The following is a 22,224-nucleotide window of genomic DNA, read 5'->3' on the forward strand; positions in this document are numbered from 1 at the left end:
AATCAGGCTCAGCTCTAATACCAGAGGGAACCATTTGACCTAGACCTGACCATCAAAACACCCACATCACCTTGACCACAATGACTGGGTCAGGGGGGACCCAATCAGACAGAGTCTTGGGACTTTTGTGAAAGCTAACGGAAAACACTCTCTAATTTGAATATGAGAAGATAATAAGGGCTGGAGCTGAGAATGAAGTTGATTTGGTAAAAGGCAGAGCTGGAGACAGGAAGAGACTGAGTCCACGACAATAATGTAACATTTCCAGTTATGTGACTCCCAAGAGCCCCTCACTTGTTGAGAGTCAGTGGGGAAGAGCCTGAAGACGGGGTACCGGTCCAGGTACGTCAGCTGAAGGTCATTTGCTGTGATGTCGATCTTGGCGATGGTGACTGTGGAGTGGTTTTGATACTTTCTACCCAACTCTTCCAACACTGGGAACAGCGCCCTGCACTTTTGGGACCAGGGTGCATCTGGAAGAGAAGGGCCGTCACTCAAGCTTACATTAATAAAGACCCTGAAAGCCACACTCCCACGTAGACACGGTCACTGTGTTCCACTAATGGTCTGTTGCCATGCAAATTGCAGCCCCTCTCTCTTCTAATAGTATGTTAGCTTATTTTACCTTTCAACCATAGTACCTGATCATCATTAACTAAATTAGAAAAAACATACTAACCTAGCCCCCTTCCACTCAGACACTAAAGCTTTTTACATGTTGGGACATTTTCTTCTGTTCTCTGAAAATTTTCCTTTCCCCTCCAGGTGAAGAGGAAAACCAAGAAAAATATTTATGATAGATGATTCCTCATGTTCTGCCAGAAAGTGTGTGTGTGTGTGTGTGTGTGTGCGTGTGTGTGTGTGAGATAGCATGAGAGCTTTCCAACAGAGGTTAAGCTCACAGCTCAAGGTCATTTAGTTAATTAAGCAGAGGAAGTGGGATTTGCAGACAGGTTGTTTTGAGCTGTGACCATGGTATCACACTGCCTTTCAGTCCCGTGGAGGAGAACGCACCCAGGAAGTGAACATGAGGTTGTGACAGGTACAACTACCCCGGGGGAAGGGGACACTGGACTTCCCCCTTGAGCTCTTGTGTGTGGCCCAGTCACCGGGACCTATGGAGAAAAATCTGAGACCAGCTCCAACATGGAAGGGAAACAACCTTGCCTGCTTGTTCCATTAAAATTTCTGGCTCTGTGGGAGGAGTGGCGTCAAAGGCCCTGGTTATTACATTTGGATGATCATCCCTCCATTTACAAACCAAGTGCTTCTGTGACCATCTGCTCTCCCAGCTGAATCCCCGAATCTCCCTTGGAGCCCAATGGGCCCTGGGTTGGAACACGAGGGGGCCTAATGGCAGCGGTCCCAGGGAGCCAATCTGACAGCCCTGCTTCCAAGAAAATGAAGCTGCTTTTGCTTTTTACCAGAACTAAGTGGGCATTCTCATGACTCCCAGTGTCAGTGAGTACAGAAAGGCCTCCCTAGCCTCTCACTTAAAGGCAGCAGATCATGGTTATTCAGCCGTGCAGACTTTAAACCCCTGGCTCTCTGGATGAGCATCCATTTTAATGAGATTTTTAAAGGCCTGCATGATTTAATCCAGCCCTTGTTTCACCCTCCAGGCAATGATGGCATGGCAGCTGGATTTGAACTTTTTGCCTTGCAATTTACTTACTATGTGACCTGGGGTAAGGTAATTAACTTCTCTGAGGCTTGGTTCCCTGATCTGTATCATGGGGAAATCCACTGGACCTTCCTAAAAGGCTTGTTTAGAGGAGGAAATGAGAGCAGGTGTATAAACTGCAAACTCATAAGTGCACAATAAATGGTAACTCCTCTTGTTAAGTAAAAGAGATGTCTGAAGTCACTGCATTACCACCCTTCTCTGTGTCTCAGGGTGGAAGAGAAGGTCCCTGGCTTTGGTTCTCACATGCAAATCAGAAACAGTGAGGGAGGGGCAGTTGTTCCTGGGTGAGCACTGGAAATAATTACAACAACAGGGAAAATAATAGCAACAATACCTGTCATTTATCAAATGCTTAGAAGATGCCAGACAGTGTTGCAAGTCTTTTACATGCATGATGTGGGTCTTCAGTTTGGCTGCACCAACTCAGGTATGTTAAGTATGGGCCATTTGATAAGTTACTTAACTTACACTGGTCACTGGTACAGCAGTTACTAGAGTAGGCACTGGATTCAGGCTGACTAGGTTCCAATCCCTTACTTAATTAAGTTCACATACTAGCTGCCTGACTCTAGTAAAGTTTCTTTACTTCCCTGGGACTCTGTTTACTCATCTGTAAGGTGGGAGCGATAAAGTAACCACTTTCAAAAGTAAGGTGTGAGGGTTAAATGAGATACACAGGCCTGGTTTATCTAGCATTCAATCAGCGTTAGCCATCAGCATTACTGTTGTTACAAATAGTCGCAGGCCTGATTATGAGAAGGTATTCCACACATTCCAAGAATTTGATTTGGGGGGAGAGTTGCTTGTAGCTGATAGCATCTTTTTTTTTTTTTAACTTCTTTATTGGAGTATAATTGCTTTAAAATGGAGTGTTAGTTTCTGCTTTATAACAAAGTGAATCAGCTATACATACACATATATACCCATATCTCCTCCCTCTTGTGTCTCCCTCCCAAACTCCCTATCCCAGCACTCTAGGGGAACCCAAAGTACCGAGCTGATCTCCCTGTGCTATGTGGCTGTTTCCCATGGAATCTAAAAAAAAAAAAAAAAAAAAAAAAAGGTTCTGAAGAACCTAGGGGCAGGACAGGAATAAAGACACTGATAGCATCTTGATCCAAACTCTTTGGATGTCTGAAGACCATTCTTGGCATGGTGCTTTGATAGATTTTGGAGATTCTGGTACCCAAGAATTCAGGAGCTACACTGAAAAGTAATGTTGAAGCCACTGCCTCCAATGGCCTCTGCAGAGATACTTACAGAACATCACAAATACGTCCCTTTCCTTGTCAAAGACAATGGTGTTGAAGTTCTTCCCAACAAGCTGCTTAACCGGCCCCTGGTTCCAATAATTTGGAATTTCTTCACTGGATAGATGTTTCTGGAAAGCAAATTCAAGAGAGTTTAACGGTCTCCAGAAAGGGATTGGCATTTGGGGCTCCCCACCCTGACTGGAAACAATGGAAGACTTTCTCCTGTTCTTACAACAGCCTTGAGAAAGAGTTGGAAATGCTGAGATAGATCATGAGCTAGATATGCAGCCTAGATTGTCCGGGGCACTGGAATCAGAGGGCTGATGAGGCGGCAGGGCTCCAAACCGGGGTGGATTCTAGCATTTCAAATACATGATTGTTCGAATTCTTAGATGAGAGTGCATTTCACATCATTAACATCTAAACTAGTTTGTGTCCCTTCTCCCAAAAATATAACCATCCCAGCTACCCCAAGAATCAAACTCAGATCATTTTACGTGACCTATAAAATATTTATCACACTTCGTTTCTTGACACCTTCTCCAAGCTCATCACCATTCTTCCCTTACTTGCTTTCTTCAGCCACGCTGGTTTGTTTACCCAAAGGGCTAGCCTTCCACCCACTTCCTCATTCCCACACTCCCTTCTCTATCAGATTTATCTCTACCTCAGATTTATCTTTCCGAATGATCTCAGAGGAGGACTTCCCTGACTCTACCCCAGACAAAGTCAGGCCCTGTTTTCATAAATTCTTATAATGCTTGGTACTTTTCCTGCATCACTTATTTAACATTTATATTTATTTTTGTGGTTATTTGATTAATGTATCACTATCTCAATGAACGGAATGTCACAAGGGACTTTTTCTTCCCCCATCATTAAGTACAATTGAGTACTGGCACATCATGAGACCTCAGTCAATGTTTTGTGAACGAATGAACCCAGCTCTTGCTTCTCTTTGAAGGAAGTGGTGAAAATCTCAGAACATATATTTTTCTCTGCAACCATTATTTTCTGAATATCTCTTGAATTCACACCCTCCTCTCTGTCTGCTCTGCTGCTACTCTTGGTCAGGTAGCTTTCATCTCTCGTCTAGGTCACTGTAATAGCCTCCTAGTGTTCTCTCTGCATTTTGTCCTAACCCTCACCACACCTTTATTCTCCTATAAGCAGATTCTACCTTCACCAGACAAATCTGGCTTCCCACTGCTCTTAGGGTACCAAATCCTTAATATGCTTGCAAGTCCTTGCTGTCTGGCCTTTGCCCAGCTCACCAGCCTTGTCTCCCACTATAGCTTCCCTCATCCCCACCCCAATCTCTGGAAAGGACCTGAAAATTCTTTGTGAGGGAGCATAAAAAGTGTGGGGACTGGATATGAGAGATGGGGAATGGAGACTTAGAAATGGGCCAGATCAGGCACGTGACATAGGTCATGCAAAGGATGCTCATCTTCATTCCAAGAACACAAGAGGATTTGCTGGCCCTTGAGAGGAAGATAGACACCTCCTGAGATATAACCAGAGGGAGAGAAAGAGGACAGGCAGAGCTCCAGGGAGGTTTGTAGATGTGGTGATAGAAAAGGAGGGGTTCCTGTCTGAAGCCTTCTCTCTTCTTAATGTTATATGGTTAGAGTACTCAGTTCAGACTGCAAGTAGGAATGGGGTGGGAGGAGAAATAGACTCCGAGATTAAGAGAATGAACACACTAAGAGAAATTTATATAGAAATGTCAGGGCATTTCTAAGAGCCCACAGGATATTGGGTTTGTGATTCCATGAAGCCAGCCTGCCTTGCAGTGAGGTCCTTTTTCTCCAGGATTGGTCTGGAAGCAGTAGAGAAGTTAAGTTTGGGTTCAACAGGAGGGGTGATTTTGCCTGGTAAATACTACAGGGTGTAGAGGAGGTGGAAGGTGGAAGGGATCGAAGAGTTAAGGGAATCATCATCAGAGTGATGAACCGTGGAATCCAAGTTCATGAAGGAGGGCAATAAAGGGATGGTGAAACAGGATCAGGAGATTGGAGGCCATGAAAAGGGTTAGGGATTGTAGCAATGTGGCTACTAGAGAAAGGAACTAAGAGGACAGGAAGTGTGAAATCAGACTTTCAGAGGGGCTGCCATCTCTAGAGTATGGCCATAAGAGCAGGTGGCTGAGAGGGCATGGATACACCATTACTGGAGAAAAGACCAGGGTTTTGGATATTGACATCTCTGTAAATGAGGGCAGAGTAGGGGTGGAGGGCAGGTCTGTGACGAGGAGCTGAAGTCCTCAGAGAGTGAAAGGGAAGTGATCAGAACAGAAATGGGAATCAGGAGCAGGTGGCCTAAAGTCCAAAGGTGTGGAATCCAAAGAATCTGGACTTTCTGAAGGCAGAGGAGGAGAAATGGTTTGGAAGTGGCCTGAAGGACACCAACCTTACCAACTGGCCTGTGATAATGTTGTCCGTTAGACAAAATCCAGCTTTCATTTGAGAAGGCTGAGGGGGAAGCAGTGTCTGTGGGGGGATGGACAGAAGGTAGTGGGAGCCCTCCAAGGTAAGGTGACCATACATTCCGGTTTGCCTGGAGAGTCCCAATTTATTTCTGCCATTTCAGAACACTTTTTAAAATTGCTTCCATTACTCTCAAAAGTGGCCCCATTTGGAAAATAAATAATATGGTCACCTAACTCAGAAGGACATAACTCAGCAGGATGGTTGAGGATATAGCAAGAGCTAACTAAACAGCAGGTGGTTATGTTATGGGGCTACATAGTGTTATGTAGCCATCCCTTTGCAGCCTCTCCTCCCTGGTCCCTAAAGCCTTTGAGGTTAAATCCTGATTGCTTCATATATGCCACCCCATCTTCTCCCCCAAGCAAGCATCTACCCTGGGGCCAAGTAAATCTTTCACATTAGAGTCTGAAAGAAGGATAAGAACCTACTTTCAGAGGATGCCAGCCCTGGGAGTGCCTGCATTTCATTTGGAGATTCCTACAAAGAAAATGCCTTTACTTTAAGAATAAAGAATTAATGATGGAATTATAAGGTCAGGACAGATCAAAAGTTAAATTGATTCGAGGTAGGGAGATGGGGGTATTTCCTCACAAGAACCATGAGGTGGACCTTTATTCTGCCTCCCCATTCAGATGACTAAAGCCATCAGAATTACAGAAAAAGAATTATTTTGAGGCTCTGGATAAACCTTGTCCAAGGATGAGCTTACCTTGGCCTTTCTATTCAGGAAGCTCTGGCCGAATTTCTTGAGGTTTTCATAGGTTATTTCCTCGAAAGGCATTTTGTACCTTGCATCAGAGCTTAAGTTTAGGATTTGGACACATGGGATATCAGCCTCTGCGATCCGGAAGTATTCGAAGACACGTCCATTTCTGGGCTCGTCTGCATCCACAAGGATGAAAAGGATCTGCCAAACCAAACGAAACCTGTGTCTCTCTGGATCGGAGGCATGAAAAAGGTAACGACCCCCTTACCGAGGGAGAGAAACTTGGGAATCTGTTGGGGTGACACTAATGGAAAGCAAATAGCAGTGTCTATGGAGCACTTCTGAAAGCCAGGACAAAAGCTCCTTTTCATCAGGCAGGTGCAGCCCTGTGCTTCACTGCACAGACAGGCATCAGCTGTCATCCTGGTTTCACCATCCTTGTACAGGACACCATTCACACAACCGCAGGAAATCAGGTGGTCCTGAGCTTTCATCCCAGTTCCTTGGGCAAAACAGTAACTTCCCCTCTCTGTGCCTCAGTTGCAATATCTGTAAATTGGTGATTATAACAGTACCCACATTATAGGGTTGCTGTGAGAATGAAACAAGACACTGTGTATAAAAGGCTTAGTTCAGTGACTGGGAGGTATAAAATGCTCAGAACATTTCACCTCATTATTATTCTAAATTATTCTTCTATCTAGGAAACTCACGACCTCATTCAATCATGCATTCAACACCTATTTGTGGAGTGGCTACTAGGCATCTTGCTAAGCACTGGGGATACAAGGCAGACAAAATCCATGCCCTCATGGAACTCACGTTCTAGTGGAGAAGACAGGCAAGAAATGAGTAAAGAAATTAGTCAATCAGATAGCAATGAGTGAGTGCCAACCAGATGATAGAACAGGGCACTGTGAGAGAGTGGCTGTACAGATGGGGTGAGATAGAGGCTCAGTATTAGGTAGGAAGGCCAGGAGGAGTATCTGAGGAGGTGACATTTGAGCTGGGAACTGGGTGATGAGTAACAGGTCAGGGGAACAGTTATTTAGGCAGTGGAAACTGCCACTGAAAAGGCCTGGGTGTGGGGAGGGGGGGACACATAGAATGTTATAGAATAGAGAGACAAGGCCAGTGTGGCTGCAGTACCAGAGCGAGTCATGGAAGACGGTGAGCGATGAGCTCAGAGCTCCAGTAAGGAGCCAGGCGTTAATCTGACTGAGACGGGGGGTCACTGAGGATAATAAGCCAGAGTGTGACATAGTGATAACTTTTAAAAGACCACTCTGGTTGTAGAGAAGAAACAAGCATGGACGAAGGAGACCAGTCAGTGTCTCCTGCAGACCCTGGATTTGGATACTCTCCGGTCATTCATCTATCAAAATATTAAGAGCCCTACTATGTGCCAGACACTCTTCCAGGTGCTAGAGAGATTGTGAAAAACAAAGCAGACATATTAAAACCAACCATGTATACTTTTAATAAACATTTGTTAGAGGTGAACAAGATAAGATATGGCGGTATGACCTGTTGGAATAATATTCATCCAACTGTTTATCTTTGGCACGAAAATGGAGCACAATCAATAAATGGCATTCTAGAAGTTTGCTAACTGGGGTAAAGGCAATCTACCACCTAAACCCATGATATATGCCAAAATAAGTTCCACCTAGATTAAAGAGTTAAATTTAAAAAAATAATCTAGAAGAATTACGGCTAAGCATTGACTATTATAATAGAAATAGCGTGGAAGCAATCAGATTGTAATCAATTGAATTACATCAAAATTCTTAAAGTTTAAAATTGAATAAACTAGGAAACGTATTTACAAGAGGTGTTTCTGTAATTAGAATAACTTTCCTGGAGAAAAGTGAGGTGGGATGTAGCAGACATTAAATATGCTCATGCCTAGTGGCTTTATTCTGTATTTATTTGGGGTTTCAAAGTTTTTAATTGTTTTGCTTAAATTTCAGAATAATTTTCTTCAAGAGAAAGAGAACCTACCATTACCTTATTTCTTATAAAAATAAAGAGAAAAGTGAAGTAAGTAGCCCCCAGAGTCCAGATGGTGCTAACTCTATAAATATAGGTATGGGCTTCCCTGGTGGCGCAGTGGTTGGGAGTCCGCCTGCCAATGCAGGGGACACGGGTTCGTGCCCCGGTCTGGGAAGATCCCACATGCCGCGGAGCGGCTGGACCCGTGAGCCATGGCCACTGAGCCTGTGCTCCGGAGCCTGTGCTCCGCAGGGGGAGAGGCCACAACAGTGAGAGGCCCGTCTACCGCAAAAAAAAATAATAATAATAATAATAATAATAATAATAATAATAAATATAGGTATAATACTTAGGAAAAACTGGTGTGTTTCTTTTTTTTTTTAGAGATTTTTTTTTGATGTGGACCATTTTTAAAGTCTTTATTGAATTTGTTACAATATTGCTTCTGTTTTATGTTTTGTTTTTTTGACCCAGAGGCATGTGGGATCTTAACTCCCCGACCAGGGATCAAACCCACACCCCCTGCACTGGAAGGCGAAGTCTTAACCACTGGACTGCCAGGGAAGTCCCCTGAAGTGTTTCTAATGATAATAATAACAACAAAAAAAAAGCACTCTTTATTGTACATTTGCTCATTGCTTTACATGTAGCACTTCTAATTCTTGCTATAACTCCCCATTTTACACGGGAGGTGACTGAGACTGAGGGGTTAAACTCATCTAAGACAAAATCACTTGTAAGAGGAAGAGAATTTGAATCCAGGTCTGTTGTTGCTGAAGCCTGAACTTCAGCGACTGCTTGTCTGTGCTGCTTCACACCTTCAGGCTTTTCACACTCCTTGACCTCAGGCAGGAGTGGTCTTTCCTTCCCCTCACCTCCAAGCCAAATGCTAGCCACACTGCAGTCACCCACTCTTAGTGGAGCATGGTCCATTGAAAAAGCAGCCAGACCAATCATGTTCCCATAGTAGACTTCTCAAAAAGATGAGGGAAGAAGGAGCAAAGGTTAGGTGAGAAAGAAAGAGACACTGGGCAGGCAGAAGAATGCAAATCAGGAGATTGGTATGCAAATGTATACACCAATCCTTCCTGGATTAATTTATAATCGGTAAGGCAGATGGATCGCATTAGGGTCTACAGGTCTTGGATTCCTAAATAAAGAGCCCCAAGGAGCAGTGGCAACTTCCACAAACCTTGTTTTGGAATTTCTTCGATGCCAATTTATAATGCTGCATTATCATACGAAATGACTTGGAGCTTTTGGAGATGAAGAGCAACATGTGATTCAGGATGTTCAATTCATAAATCAGATCCTTATTCTGAAATTAAAAGGAAAACAGGTCATTCCTTGCACACAGCTGCCCCAGCTACCCTTCTCCGGGGAACCTTTGCTCACTGACCTCAGTGTTGTATTCAATAACAAAATCTGTGAGGTGCTGTTTTATGAGTTGATTGAGGATATGTTTGTTGGTACTGTCATCGATAAGCTCCTGGCGGTTCACGATTTTTCCCTTGGACAAACGAAGAAAAACATTAGAGGGAAGTAGCATCCATGATGTAGGCACTTAATAAATACAATAGCACAATTTTCCCCTTGGATAAAAGGAAAACACCATGGTAACAGGTGTAATACATAATCTAGTTATTTAATAAACATGGGTGGTTGGGCAGTATTAGCCTGAGGGTGGAATATGGGTATGTGGAAGCCATGAAAACCTCCAGCCTACAGACACAGGGAGTATACTTGACGGACAGCGCCAGCTGCCTTGCTCTGAAATCCATCAACATATTTGTGCTGATGCTGAGCAGTTTCTCACACGCTGCTCCTAACCAATGAATTTGTCAGGGATACTAAGGCAAGCCCATTTCTGGGAGATACAGGGCTTCTCTTATAGGGGACTTTGATGAACTTTCTTAGAACTACGCTGCAGTCAAGGGCTCTTCCATCCCACCTTCCTTCCTTCCAAAGATCTATTGATACATCATGGTCTGATAAGTTTCCCCCAGCTCCCTCTCTATTTTCCTTCAAAGGCATTTCCCCTAATCTTTTGCATGATTAATCCTGCCTGATGACTGCTTCTCAGAAAGACCTGGATTAGCACAGGAAAGGACATAATTCTCTAGCCCAGGATCAAAGTCTGTGGGGGAAGGAGAAAGAAGCAGCTATCTCCTTATTTCTCTCTACTCCATCTCCTTCTCTTCACCTATGCCAATCCCACCCTCTAGTCCAAACCTATTCCTTGGACTCCTGCAAAAGTCTCCTAATGGTCTTCCAATGTATCCCCCTGCTTCCCTTCCATCTATCTCTCACACTTCAGCCAGAGTGATGTTAAAATGCAACTCTTGCTTAAACACTTCATAGGCCCTATTGTCCCCTAGATAAAGCCTATACTCTTTCCTGGCCATAACAATAGTTTAATAATCCTAATTAGACTTATGGAGAGCTCATGTTGTACCAGCCACAGTTCTAAATATGTTATATGTATTAACTCATTTAATCTTCATAACATCTCATTGTGCTATATACTATTATTTTGCCCATTTTACAGTTGAGGAAATTGAGGCACAGAGAAGTGAAGTGACTTGCCCAGGGTTGCTAAGGTAGTAAGAGGTGGAGCCAAGATTCCAAGCCGGGCAATCTGACTCTAGTGCCCATGTTCTTAACCATTAACAGAGACCAAATCTCTCCTAAATGCATTTCCAAGTTTGCTATTTGGTTTTTGATTTTGTGATTGGGTTTATTCTGCATAATTTTAAAATTTTTGTATGATCCAAATTTATCAATATTTCTTTTCATACTTTCTTGGGGTTTCTGTCATGCTTTATAAAGGGGCTTTCCCCCTCCCTCCAAGGTTAGAAAGCAGACTCTCCCATGGCATCTTCTGGTCTTTCCACAGTTTTATTGTTATATTTTAAAATCAGGGATCAATCTGGAATTTAATTTGGCGGAAGGAGTGATATATAGATTTAGCTTTAGTTTTCTTTTTTCAAATGGCTACCCAATGCTAGTCATTGAATAACATGACTAGCATATTATATGCTATTTTCCCTACTGGTCTAAAATATCATCTTTATCATATACTAAATTTCCATATGCATTTGGACCTATTTCTGGACTCTATGTTCATTCAAAGCACAAATCAGCTTATTTTATTCTCCAACTTATAATCTTTCAATGACTTCCATGGGCCTAAGTAAAACACAATGGCTCACAGTCTTCTCTATGAGAAGACTTCTCTCTGAGAGTCAACCAGCATCTGGATATCACTCCACCTACTTCCTGTGTGGCCTTAGGCAAGTAACCTAACCTCTCTGAGCCATGTCTATAAGCAACATGGTTATTGTAAGGATTTAGCTTTGTGTGGGGAGGGAGTAATGCATGTTCCAGGAACCAGACCACAGTGTCTAGAGTAACACCGTTCAATAGAATTTTCTGTGATGATGGAAACGCTCTGTAAATCAATGCTATTGAATATAGTAGCCACAATCCACTAATAGCTAGCTTGATTGAAGAACTAAAATTTTAATTTAATTTTAATGTAAACAGTCACATGTGACTAGTGGCTGCCATATTGGACAGCTCAGATCTAGATCCCAGAGGGAGAGAGGAGGAAGGTTTGTAATAGAGGTTAGACTGTGGAAGGCTTTGTGGGCCTCATCAGGGACTTATCTTTATCCTAAAATTTATAGGAATCAGTTAAAGGGCTTTTGATTGGAAGGAGGAAAGCGACCATCAGATTTTAATTTTGGAAAGATTTTTCTTTAGAGGACAAGATAAAATGTGGTAGACCAGTTGGATGTATGTTGTATTAGGCTATGGAATATGAATGGTCACTTGATCTAGGATGGTAGCAGTAGAAAGAAATGGATAGATTCACAGGATATTTTGGATTTAGAAATAGTGGGATTGGGCTGATGGATTGGTTTTGAAGGATGGAGAAGAGGGAGGTGTTAGAATGATGCCTAGGTGTTCTGGCTTTGCTTACAGAGGAGCTGGGATAGATGGTGACACCATTCATTGAGAGAAAAAACACTAGAAGAGGATCTGGAGGGGAGATTATGACTTTAGGCATGGCCATGTTGAGACATCTAGTGATGGATATAAAGGTCTGGAGATTAGAGAAGTCTGGCTGGAGATGGAGATTTGTAAGTCATGGGTGATGGGGAAAGGGAGATGGACCAGAGGAAAACTCGGGGCAGAAGATTGAGCCTTACTTAATGTCATTTACTGGTTAAGGAAAGGAGGAACTCCCAATGGAAAATGGCTAGAAAGCCCAGAGAGACAACAGGAGACTCTGATTTCCCAGAAACCGACTAGTCCAATGCCCCTGAGTTCACAAGTGCAGAACCAGAATTTATACGCAAAACCCATACATACACACATAGTTCATTATTTTGAACTAGAGCCCCCTCACTAGCAATAAGACCAAAGTCCTACCTTTCTGAACACCAGAACACTGTCAAGGGTGACGTGGAAACGCCCAATGGCATTTCTAATCAAAATCACTCCAAATGTTAGTTCTGGGAAGTCTTTGATCACATCATAGAACAACTCTGCTGCTTCTTCCTCTAAATCCTGTTTGGGGAGAGATGTCTGATGAGGCTTTGGTAGGAAGCAAAATGCCTGGATTTTTTAAGGACAGGGTGAAAATAGTGACTAATTCATCTCTTCACCTTTCCAAGTTCTGTGGTTTTGCTGGGCCACCTAAATCCACTTTCATGGATGTTTCATACCCAGAATACTTCTATGGCTATGACTAAGGCAAAATAGGCAAATCCACAGAGATGAATGGAGAGAATTGATAAACTTGACCTTTCCCAAGTATTAGAGTGAAGGCTGTTCTAACACAGATGTGAAGACTTTTTAACATTTATTCCTTAATTGCTTTCAGAAGAGGCCATTGATTTGACCACATGTGGTACCAAATATGAACTTGATATCATGATATGGTTGTAGTTTCAACCTTCTTCTTTAGCTTGAAAGAAAATTGGGACCAAAAATGGTGTCAAAATGTAGGATGGGAGAGAAAAGGTACAAACTCTCCCCTTGTATAAATATAATCCCAAAGGTCTGACTTCTACTCAGAGAAGGGGAGGAGTCATCAAAGTTATAGGAAATGAGTTAAGATGTATAAGAAACTCATTCTCCAAAAGCAAGAACAATTTGCAAATCATTTATCATTCAGTGATATTCTAAATGGACCCCCAAAAAGATCAGTTATACTATCAAAACCAGTTCAATATATGTCAATCTCCTCTCCTCTCTCCCCATTACTGTCCATCTTTGTAGTTAGCTTCTCTTACCATTTCAGCTTCCGTTTTTTCTTTATTTTTTATCCTGCAGTTCCCCCAGAAAACCAGTTCATTGAAAAAGGAAGAATGGGCATGGAATTAACCTAAATGGGAGACCTCTCCTCACCCTACCCACACTCCCAGACACAGGACTCCTCATCAGTGGAGAAGCCACCTCCCACCTCTTGAATGCAGTACCTGGAAGAAGCCAATGATGACCAAGGGCCTGGAATTCACAAACTCTGCTATCTCATTGGTCTCAGAGAACAAAAATGCTTTCTGGCTAATTTGTCTTCTCAACCAAACAACCAAGGCAGTAGATTCAACCACTCCTGGAGAGAGACATACAATTAAATGGACCCCACAGAAGTTTCCTCTTGAACTGGAGCAAGTCCTGTCTTCCGCAAGTTAAATGAGTAGAAACCTCTTGTCTTGGATTCCCACCCCTTGAAGACCAAGGTCAGTTTCTCCTCTCCTCCCCACCTGAGCCCCAAAACGTGAACATTAACAACAGCAGCTAAACTTGACTGAGCACTTACCAAGGACCAGGCACTGGGCTGAGCATTTTGCATGTATTACATCCCCACAATAACCCTATGGGATACATATTCTCCCAATCTTGCAGATGAGGAAATTGAGGTTCAACTTTGCCATTGGCCACTCCGCTAGTGAAGCTGGGAATCAAACCCGGGAGGAAGCATGCCCAGCTGTGTTTTCTTATTCACCCTTCAAAGTGACAGGAAGATGGATTTATTTTTTTAAAACATAAAATTTTTAAATGTAAATAAAAAGGCCAGCTAGCTCTGCACCCTTGGGAGAATTCCATTATCTCCCTGTGTCTCCAGTTCCTTAGCTGAGACCTAGATGTCCACTGAGGTCATATACCCTGGCTTCCATTTCTCAGCTATCATATGGGAAGTGCCAAGCACATAAAAAGCATCTAAAATTGGGACACATCTACCATATCTGGGGAGATATAATGGTGTGCCAGAATGTACTCAAGGCTACAAATGGACTTGTGTTTGTTAGGATCATCAGTTTCATATGGTGGCAGGTAATGTAAAATATTATTTTCTGTCAAGGCCTGCTATAGAATACAATGGATCATTTAAAATGAGTTTATGAGCTAAAGCAATGTTTGTTGTGAGTAGCTTTGGGCAACATATTGGGTTGGCCAAAAAGGCCAATACAAAGGCCTTTATTCTTCACTCCTTCACTCGTTCATTCATTTGATAAATATGCATTGGGTGCCTATTACATTACTGAATGCTGTGTTTGGTCCTGGGGATAAAATGGTGAGCAGAAACAAGACTATGCAGCTCTCATTCTGTTGAGGAGGACAACTATCAAATAACTGCACAAACAAGTGTATAATCACACCCAAAGTAAGTATTCAAAAGCAAAGTTCTATGAACCTGTATAAAAGATACACGACCTAGACTGTGAAGTCAAGGAGAGCTTCCTGGAGGAAATCACTTATGAGCTGAAAACTGAAGGATACATAGGAGTTAACAGGAAGCAACTGGAAAAGGAAAGGCAGAGAAAACAGCCTGTGCAAAAGCCCTGTGGCAGGACAAATTGCTGCCTGGGGCTTGAGGAATGCACACTGAGTTGCTAAATCGACTGGAAAGGACACTATTTTCAGTGTCTTTGCTTACTTTTTCTAAGAATATTAGGCCTTTTAAAAATTTATAATACAGTATGTTTACATGCATAAAGGTATACAAATTATAATGTATAGTTTGATGAATTTTCATAAAATGAACACACATGTATAAATATCATCCAGATAAAGAAATAGAACGTTATCAGCCCCTCGGAAATCTCCATTGTGCCCCCTCCCAGCCACTACCCAACCCTCACCTATAGGTAACCATTATCCTAACTTCTAACAACCTGCTCTTGAAGTTTATATAGAGTCATACAATATGTGTTTAGGATCTGGCTTCACTATACGTGTGAGATTCCTCCATGTTGCACCTGTAGATTCGTTCCCACTGCTGTGTAGCATTATATTCCACAACTTATTTATCCATTCCCTGTTAATGGGCATTTGGTTTGTTTATAGTTTGGAGCTATTAAGAATTAATTCTTGTGCATGTCTCTAGGGGCACATTGTATGCACTTCTGTTGGGTACATGCCCAGGAGAAGAATTTCTGGTCATGGGGATGCTGTGTCCAGCTTTAGTAGGTACAGATTAGACCATTTAAAAAGCCACAGTGAATCAGGCCTCTAAAAGTTCATAAGAGGATGGTGTGGTGGTCTCGAGGGACAGAGGGGGCGGGGGAGGCTTCATGCCACCCTCAGACCATGGCTCTCCACCCACTGAAGTCACCCCCTCCTCCTGGACACCAGCCCCAAGGCTGAGTTTCTATTTTCACAGTCGTCCAAGCCATCTTTTAGGAAGAAAGAGGCACATATCATGAAAACAAACTCTTTCTCTTAAAGCTTTGCCTGAAAAAATTATGTCTTAAGTGACCTGAGAGGAATTGGTTTAGAAATTCTGAAAATACCAAAATAAAGGTGAATAAAACCCTTCCAAATGGGTTTGAATTTCAGGTCCTCAGAACCATTGCTCTGATTTCCCTTTGTGCAACCCTCTCCCTCTGTCCACACTCCAGCCATATCCTTATCATCCAGCACACTGGGCTTGGCATCCACCAGTCCCTCTGCCTGGGCTGTCCTTTCCTCTCAGCTCTCAAGGGCATCTCACGCTGCTTATTTAATTCTCAATTTGGTCTTTTCTTACTCTCCCCTCAATCATTCTCTATTTTATGACCTGTTGTATTTTCTTCATTGAGTCTGTTTCCAAAGCTATGATTTTTTCCTAACTTTCTCAGTAGCTCCTGAGGGGGAACAGAATATGCCACCTTAAATTCTACTACTTTGGCATATTATTTTGAATTAAAGTTACTTGAGAAATAGCCTGTGCAAGAAGGATGTCTGACTCTCCTTTGTCCTTCGAAAGCAGGAAATAAATCTCCCATGTAGAGGTACCCTCCCTATACCAGGACGGTAGGCTACATCCTTATCACCAGACATAGGGAGTTAAGGTCAAGAAGGCTGTATAAAAAAAACCTTGTTACTTCCTCACTAATTTGCTACCCCAAGCCCAAACCCCTTTGCCTTGTCAATTCTTCACAACTTTATTGTTTCTTTGTCTAAAAGGTATAAAAGCTGCCTGTTTTGGTCACTTTTTTGAGCCTCATATCTTTGGGACTCCTGTACGTATGAAATTAAATTTGTTTTTCTTCTTTTACTCATTCTTATGTCAACTTAATTATTAGACCAGCCAAAGAACCTAGAAGGGCAGAAAGGAAAAATTTTCCTCCCCTACATCCTGTAGTGTCTGGCTCATAGTAGGTGCTCAGGAAATAATTATGGGATGAATGGATGAGGTGAATGAATCATTAGATAACTCGGTTTGAGGGAACTTGATCTTGGACCCTCTTCTCTGGGATGGATGAGCTCCGTTTGCCCTTCTGGACCCCATAGGACCGAGATAGCTCTGAACTTGGCAAACAGTTTGTTTCTGAGTGCCTGCCAATCGGGCACTGTCCCCACCAGGCAGGTGCCTCTCCTGGTGCTCGGCTCTGAGCCAGAGGACACAGTGACAACCGAGGTATGAATGCCGTGTCAATGATTGACTGGGGCCAGAGCTCCGCTGCATATTTCCAGGCACAAGCTGTGAATGCAGCATTAACTGAAGGCCTGGAGGCAGCCTGAGTCCCCCTCCCTCCAGGGAGACGGCCAAGGCCAAGTCTCCCACCATCAGTCCTTGGAGGCCAGAGGAGAACCTGGACTTGAAACAACAAAGACTAAACCCCACCTGCCTCTGAGGGAAGTTTTCATAAAAGTCACAGTGCAGGAGGCCAGTAACGTACCACCGCCCCCTTAGCTCAGGGAAGCCCTGTCAAGTGGCAGAACTGGCTCTAGTCATTCTTTTTAGGAAGTGAGAAATAGAGGCTGCTTCAAGTTCTCACAGCTAGTGCTCATCCTAAACTCTGGGCTCTGGCTCCATCCCAGCATCCCACTGCCTCTTTCCATGGTTGGGGGTAATACTGAGGACGAAGGGGATGGTCAAGCCCAGTACAAATACGGGCTGGCTCCTTGCAATTCCACCCCATTCAAACCCAACATATGCATTAAAAACCTAAGTGTTCCAGGCACTAGACTAGGGTCAGGAAACTAATAGTTTGAGGATAATAATAACCACATCTGCCATTTACTTAGAGGACAGCACAGTGTACAGCAGGGATCAGTCAACTGTAGCCCATGGGCCAAATCTGATCTGCCAACTAATTTTATAAATAAAGTTTTATAGGGACACAGCCTTGCCCATTTATTTGTGTATGGTTCCTTTCTCATGGCATCAGTAGAGTTAAATAATTTCAACAGAGATTGGCTTGTCAGGCCTCAAATATTTACTTTCTGGTCCTTTAGAGAAAATGTTTGTGGATCCCACTGCTAATTAGCTGGGGAGCCTTGAGAGTTATTGCACTCTCTGCACCTCAGTTTCCCCATCTGTAAAAGCACCTCCTATAATGTGTTGTGACATCTGAGAAGGGACTAGAACAGTGCCTGGAACACAGTAAATGCTTCAGACATGTGCAGACTTATTCTTTCTTCCTAGGAACCCTTGGAGGTAGACGCCTTTACCATCCCTACTTTACAGATGAGGAGATCAGAATTCAACAGGAGGAAGTGATTGTTCTCCAGGTATGTAGTGAGGATTTGAAGCCGAGGTGTCCACCAGCTCTGGAAGCCTTTTAGGAGACCCCAGGAAATGAGGTGAGATTGGCCTCTGCCCTGTGCTCTCAGTTGAGTAGACAGTGAGGAAGAGATACAATTCTGTGAGATGAGATCTTTGAGGGGGAAGCACAGGTGCTGTGGGACCACAGAAACGGGGCAGGCACCCTGACCCAGGCAGTCAGGGGAGACTTCCTGGAGGAGGTGATAGTGAAGCTTCCTGAATGGCAGAGGAGGTTCCAGGCCTGGCTCCCAGCACAAAAGGGGGCTCAGACAGTCTGCAAGTCGCTACGTTGTCACCTTCTTACCTCTAAGTGGAGTTGGACCTCACCTGTCCTTCAGGAGGCGAAGGCCTCCCAGAGCCTGAGCCACTCCATGAGGAGATATGGACTTTGACAAAGTAACCTGGGGCTTCTGGTTTCTTCACAGCCCTCCCCCAAACCAACACATCACAAAGGGCTCCTCGATTAGGGTCAGTGGGTGGCCATTGAGGGTTGTCACTCGGTGCATAGGAAGCAGCAGTCTTTGTCCCTTCTCTCACTCCTGCCCTCTCTCCCCATCTCTTTCTCTTCCCCTTGCACACACCAGCCTCATACAAACCAGCTGGGAGCCTCAAGGCTCCAAGTCTTCTATGCGACCTGCCCTGAGGCTGGCTCTTCAGCAAGTCTGGCCTGTGTGTCTCACACCCCCTTTGTGTCCATTCTGAGAACTGCAAGGCATCCTGCAGCCCCTGCACACGGTGGCCCTCTCACCGCTGCCCCTTTGGTTCTTGTAACAACTCTCAAACAGGCTTATTGCAAACCTGCTAAACGCCAGGCCCTGAAAAATACAAACTCAGTGTTCTGAGATTCAATCATTCAACATACACAATGCGAACATTCTACTAACACAGTAAGGGCTGTGCTGGGCACTTCTGTGTTCATTAGTTTTATTCCATCCATCCATCTATCCATCCATTTTGCATACATTTATGCAACCATATATTTAACACTCTTTAAACTTAGGACCTGCTATGTGCCACACTGAAGCACAAAATTTTTCAAATTTCCACAACATCAGGATAGGTCTTGACACATGGTAGGTTCTAAATAAAAGGGTGTAGAATAAGTAGATGAATGAGTTAACTAAATGGAGGATGATAGAAACGAAAGGGTTTGGTAGTCACCCTGTCTCAAACCCGTCTTGTTCTAGCAACTCCCAGTCTCCGTTTCGAACAACCAGTGCTTCCTCGGCCTGGGACCCTGTCAAAATCATTCTAAAGTGGAAGAGTGCGGTGGGAGTGGGGAGATAGGTGAGTGGGGAACTCACTCTCTGGTCTTTATAGTTTATAAACCATGTGCATCACTATCCCACCTCATGGTGCCTCCAGAGCCCACCAGCTGAGATGCAAGCTGTGGTGGAGGCAGCTACATGTCCACCGAAATCTTTTATTTCCTTATAGACATAGAGCAGGGCCATATTTCCCAGCCTTTCTGTTGGGCAGAGAGACCTGATAGAATTCTGGTCAATGGGATGAGAATAGAAGTGATATTCGCCATCTCCAGGCCTGGGCCACGGACACCACTGGTGGTGCCCCTTTGCCTCTCGGCACCAATAGCTGGCCAGATACAGAGGGAAGAGCAGGAAGCTCGGGGGTCCTAGGGGGGACAAAGTCACAGGCTGGAAGGGGCCTGGGTCCTTGAAAGACTGTGGGGAACAGAGTCCCCTCATCTCCACCTTCTGGCTGCTCACTGGGCTCAGTGCAAGCAAGAAATGAACTTGTAATTCTGCTAAGCCACTGAAATGCAGATGTTTGTGTTTCCATAGTTAGCATTACCTTGATTGACACAGAAGTACCATTACCTTTGCAGCTGATGGGCTCCGATCTATTACCCTCAAAAAACAGCTTCAACTCTGGGGTCTTCTTGACGTCAAACTCCTTCCGAAGTTCCTTCTCAACCATGATGTCCACTTTGCCAAAGCCAATCCCGTTCTTCCCTTTGCCCATGATCTCCACGGCTTTGCCCAGCTCCTCAGCTAAGTTCCTGGATTGTTTTGAGGATGGGTCGTCTGAAAGAGGCAGTATGAAGACAGAACTCACTAGAGCTTTTCCTCCAACCCTGTCTCCCAAGGAGGAGGTTTTGTCTGGCCTGCTTAGCTCCTGGGCTTTTCTGGTGCTCCACTGCTAGTGGGTAGATTCAGAAATGTGACAGGATGTGAGACACACGGTTCATGAAATTGGTCAGTTTGGGAGACACACATCAGGTTTCTTTGGGTTCGGTAACACTGGAAACAATACAACCTTGGGCAACTTCATCTCTTGAAGCTCCAATTTCCTCATCGATAAAGTGGGGAAAGAGTGGCTACCTTGTGAAGTTGTCAAAAGATTTATTTTACAATCAGTTGTATTGTGCTTATTACTTTCTAAGAGTTTTACATGGATTAAGCCATTTAATCCTCCTAGTACCCTATGGGACAGGTACTGCTATTATTATCTCACCGTTACAGATGAGGAAACTGTTGCACAATTGAAATGACACCTACTTGCCCAAGGCCACGTGGCAGCAGGAGGTATAGCAGGATGGGACCCACTCACTCTGGCTCCGGAGTGCTTGCTCTCTAACCTCCACTGGGCGTGTCCAACCCTTAGCACAATGCCTAGAACATGGTCAGTACATAATGCATTCTTACTAGCACCATTATTATTGTAAAATTTCTATCAGAAATTATAGTGAGGGGGAGAGGAAGAGAGAGGAAGGGAGGTGAGAGGAGAGAAAGAGGGAGGGAATGAGGAAGGGAGGAAGGGAGGGAGAAGGAGGGAGGGATGGAGGAAGGGGCAGAGAGAGAGAGAGAGGAGAGAGAGAGAGAGGAGAGAGGATGCCATCTGGTGGAAATTCCTGGACCTAACAGGCCAAGTTGGGCCCCTCCAGTTGCTCTGTATCTGCATGTAATACGGCAGGGGACTCTCTCATGGAAACAAGGCCAGATGTGGGAAGGGTAAGGATGGAGGGAGGTCATGACGATCTCTTAGCCCATCCCCTTGGTCTGGGGTATTGAAGAGACCCGACACTATCATATTGCCGGGCAGCGGGGTGGCATTTGGAGCGAGGATCCCTTTTCTGGAAAGAGCCTCAGGGGCCTGGCATGGGATCCCAGCAGCAGGAGAGGTCTTCCTGGCCTAAATGAGAGGGTGGCTAAAAGGCAGGCAGTTTTGCCTCCCTTCCTCCTGAGAGGATTGTGAAACTGCAGGCCCCTCGCTGGTCCCTCACCGACTGGTGTCTGCAGCAGGTGGGCCGAGCCAGGGCAGGGGGTCATTAATTCCCTTTCAAGCCAGAACAGTTTATCTTTTTCAAACTCCCTTGTCCATCTGGAGCATTTGGAAAAAGTGCAAATCACTTCCAACGCTATGGGCAAGTTCCAAGTCCAACAGAGAGGGCTTTTGTAAAGCAAAACCCAGAAGGCTAGGCCTGGGACAGCTGGCACACACCCTATTGCCAGTTAGCACACCTGCTCCAGTGATGGAACCCGAAAGTGAATGATCGTTTTCATTAAACTCCCAATCAATGGACAGGAAGTGGGATTTTTTGCCTCTCTTGTAGATCGATGCCTTTCCACTGCCTGCTTTGTCACCATCATCGCCTTCGATACCCCCATCAATCACCACCAGCAGGTGCTGGCCTGTTGCCAGCCACTCTGGCCTGCAGGCTTCTCCTCTGCCTCCCTCGTGGATTCGGCAGTGCCTGGCTCAGGGCTGCTAATTGACATAGCATCCAAATCAGAGTTTCTAAGGATACGAGCTTGGGGCAAGAGAAACACTTGTCTAAACAGTGGAGTTTTTGAGGTTCCACACACAGCCCAGTGCTCTTCAGTGTCCAAAATGGAAGTGAGAGAAAGAGGTTGTGACAGCTGGGATCTGAGAGCTGGATGGATGGGACCTAACAGTAACAGTAATGGGATTCATTCACTCATTCATCTGACAAATCTTTTTTAGAATCTTCCATGTGCCAGGAAATGTTTTAGGTATTGGGGACTTAACAACAAACAGATTGATAAAAATCACTGCTCTCACTG

The 22,224-nt window shown here is 44.2% G+C and overlaps 1 protein-coding gene across 1 annotated transcript in view; it reads right to left on the bottom strand.

The window, feature by feature from the left end:
• PDILT (protein disulfide isomerase like, testis expressed) overlaps window positions 1-22,224 on the bottom strand; it is a gene marked incomplete at its 3' end in the record, with an annotated part of 29,236 nt that overhangs the window by 2,262 nt on the left and 4,750 nt on the right. Inside the window, exons 2-9 of the mRNA XM_079719275.1 lie at window positions 20,017-20,223; window positions 13,623-13,756; window positions 12,571-12,708; window positions 9,533-9,643; window positions 9,326-9,451; window positions 6,142-6,339; window positions 2,948-3,068; window positions 295-473 (exon numbers count right to left, since the gene is read on the bottom strand). Coding sequence (XP_079575401.1) covers window positions 295-473; window positions 2,948-3,068; window positions 6,142-6,339; window positions 9,326-9,451; window positions 9,533-9,643; window positions 12,571-12,708; window positions 13,623-13,756; window positions 20,017-20,223 — 1,214 coding nt within the window. The remainder of the gene's footprint in view (window positions 1-294; window positions 474-2,947; window positions 3,069-6,141; window positions 6,340-9,325; window positions 9,452-9,532; window positions 9,644-12,570; window positions 12,709-13,622; window positions 13,757-20,016; window positions 20,224-22,224) is intronic.

The sequence above is a fragment of the Hyperoodon ampullatus genome (genome assembly GCF_949752795.1).
Source record: "Hyperoodon ampullatus genome assembly, chromosome: 14".
In the NCBI taxonomy this organism is placed as follows: Eukaryota; Metazoa; Chordata; class Mammalia; order Artiodactyla; family Ziphiidae; genus Hyperoodon; species Hyperoodon ampullatus.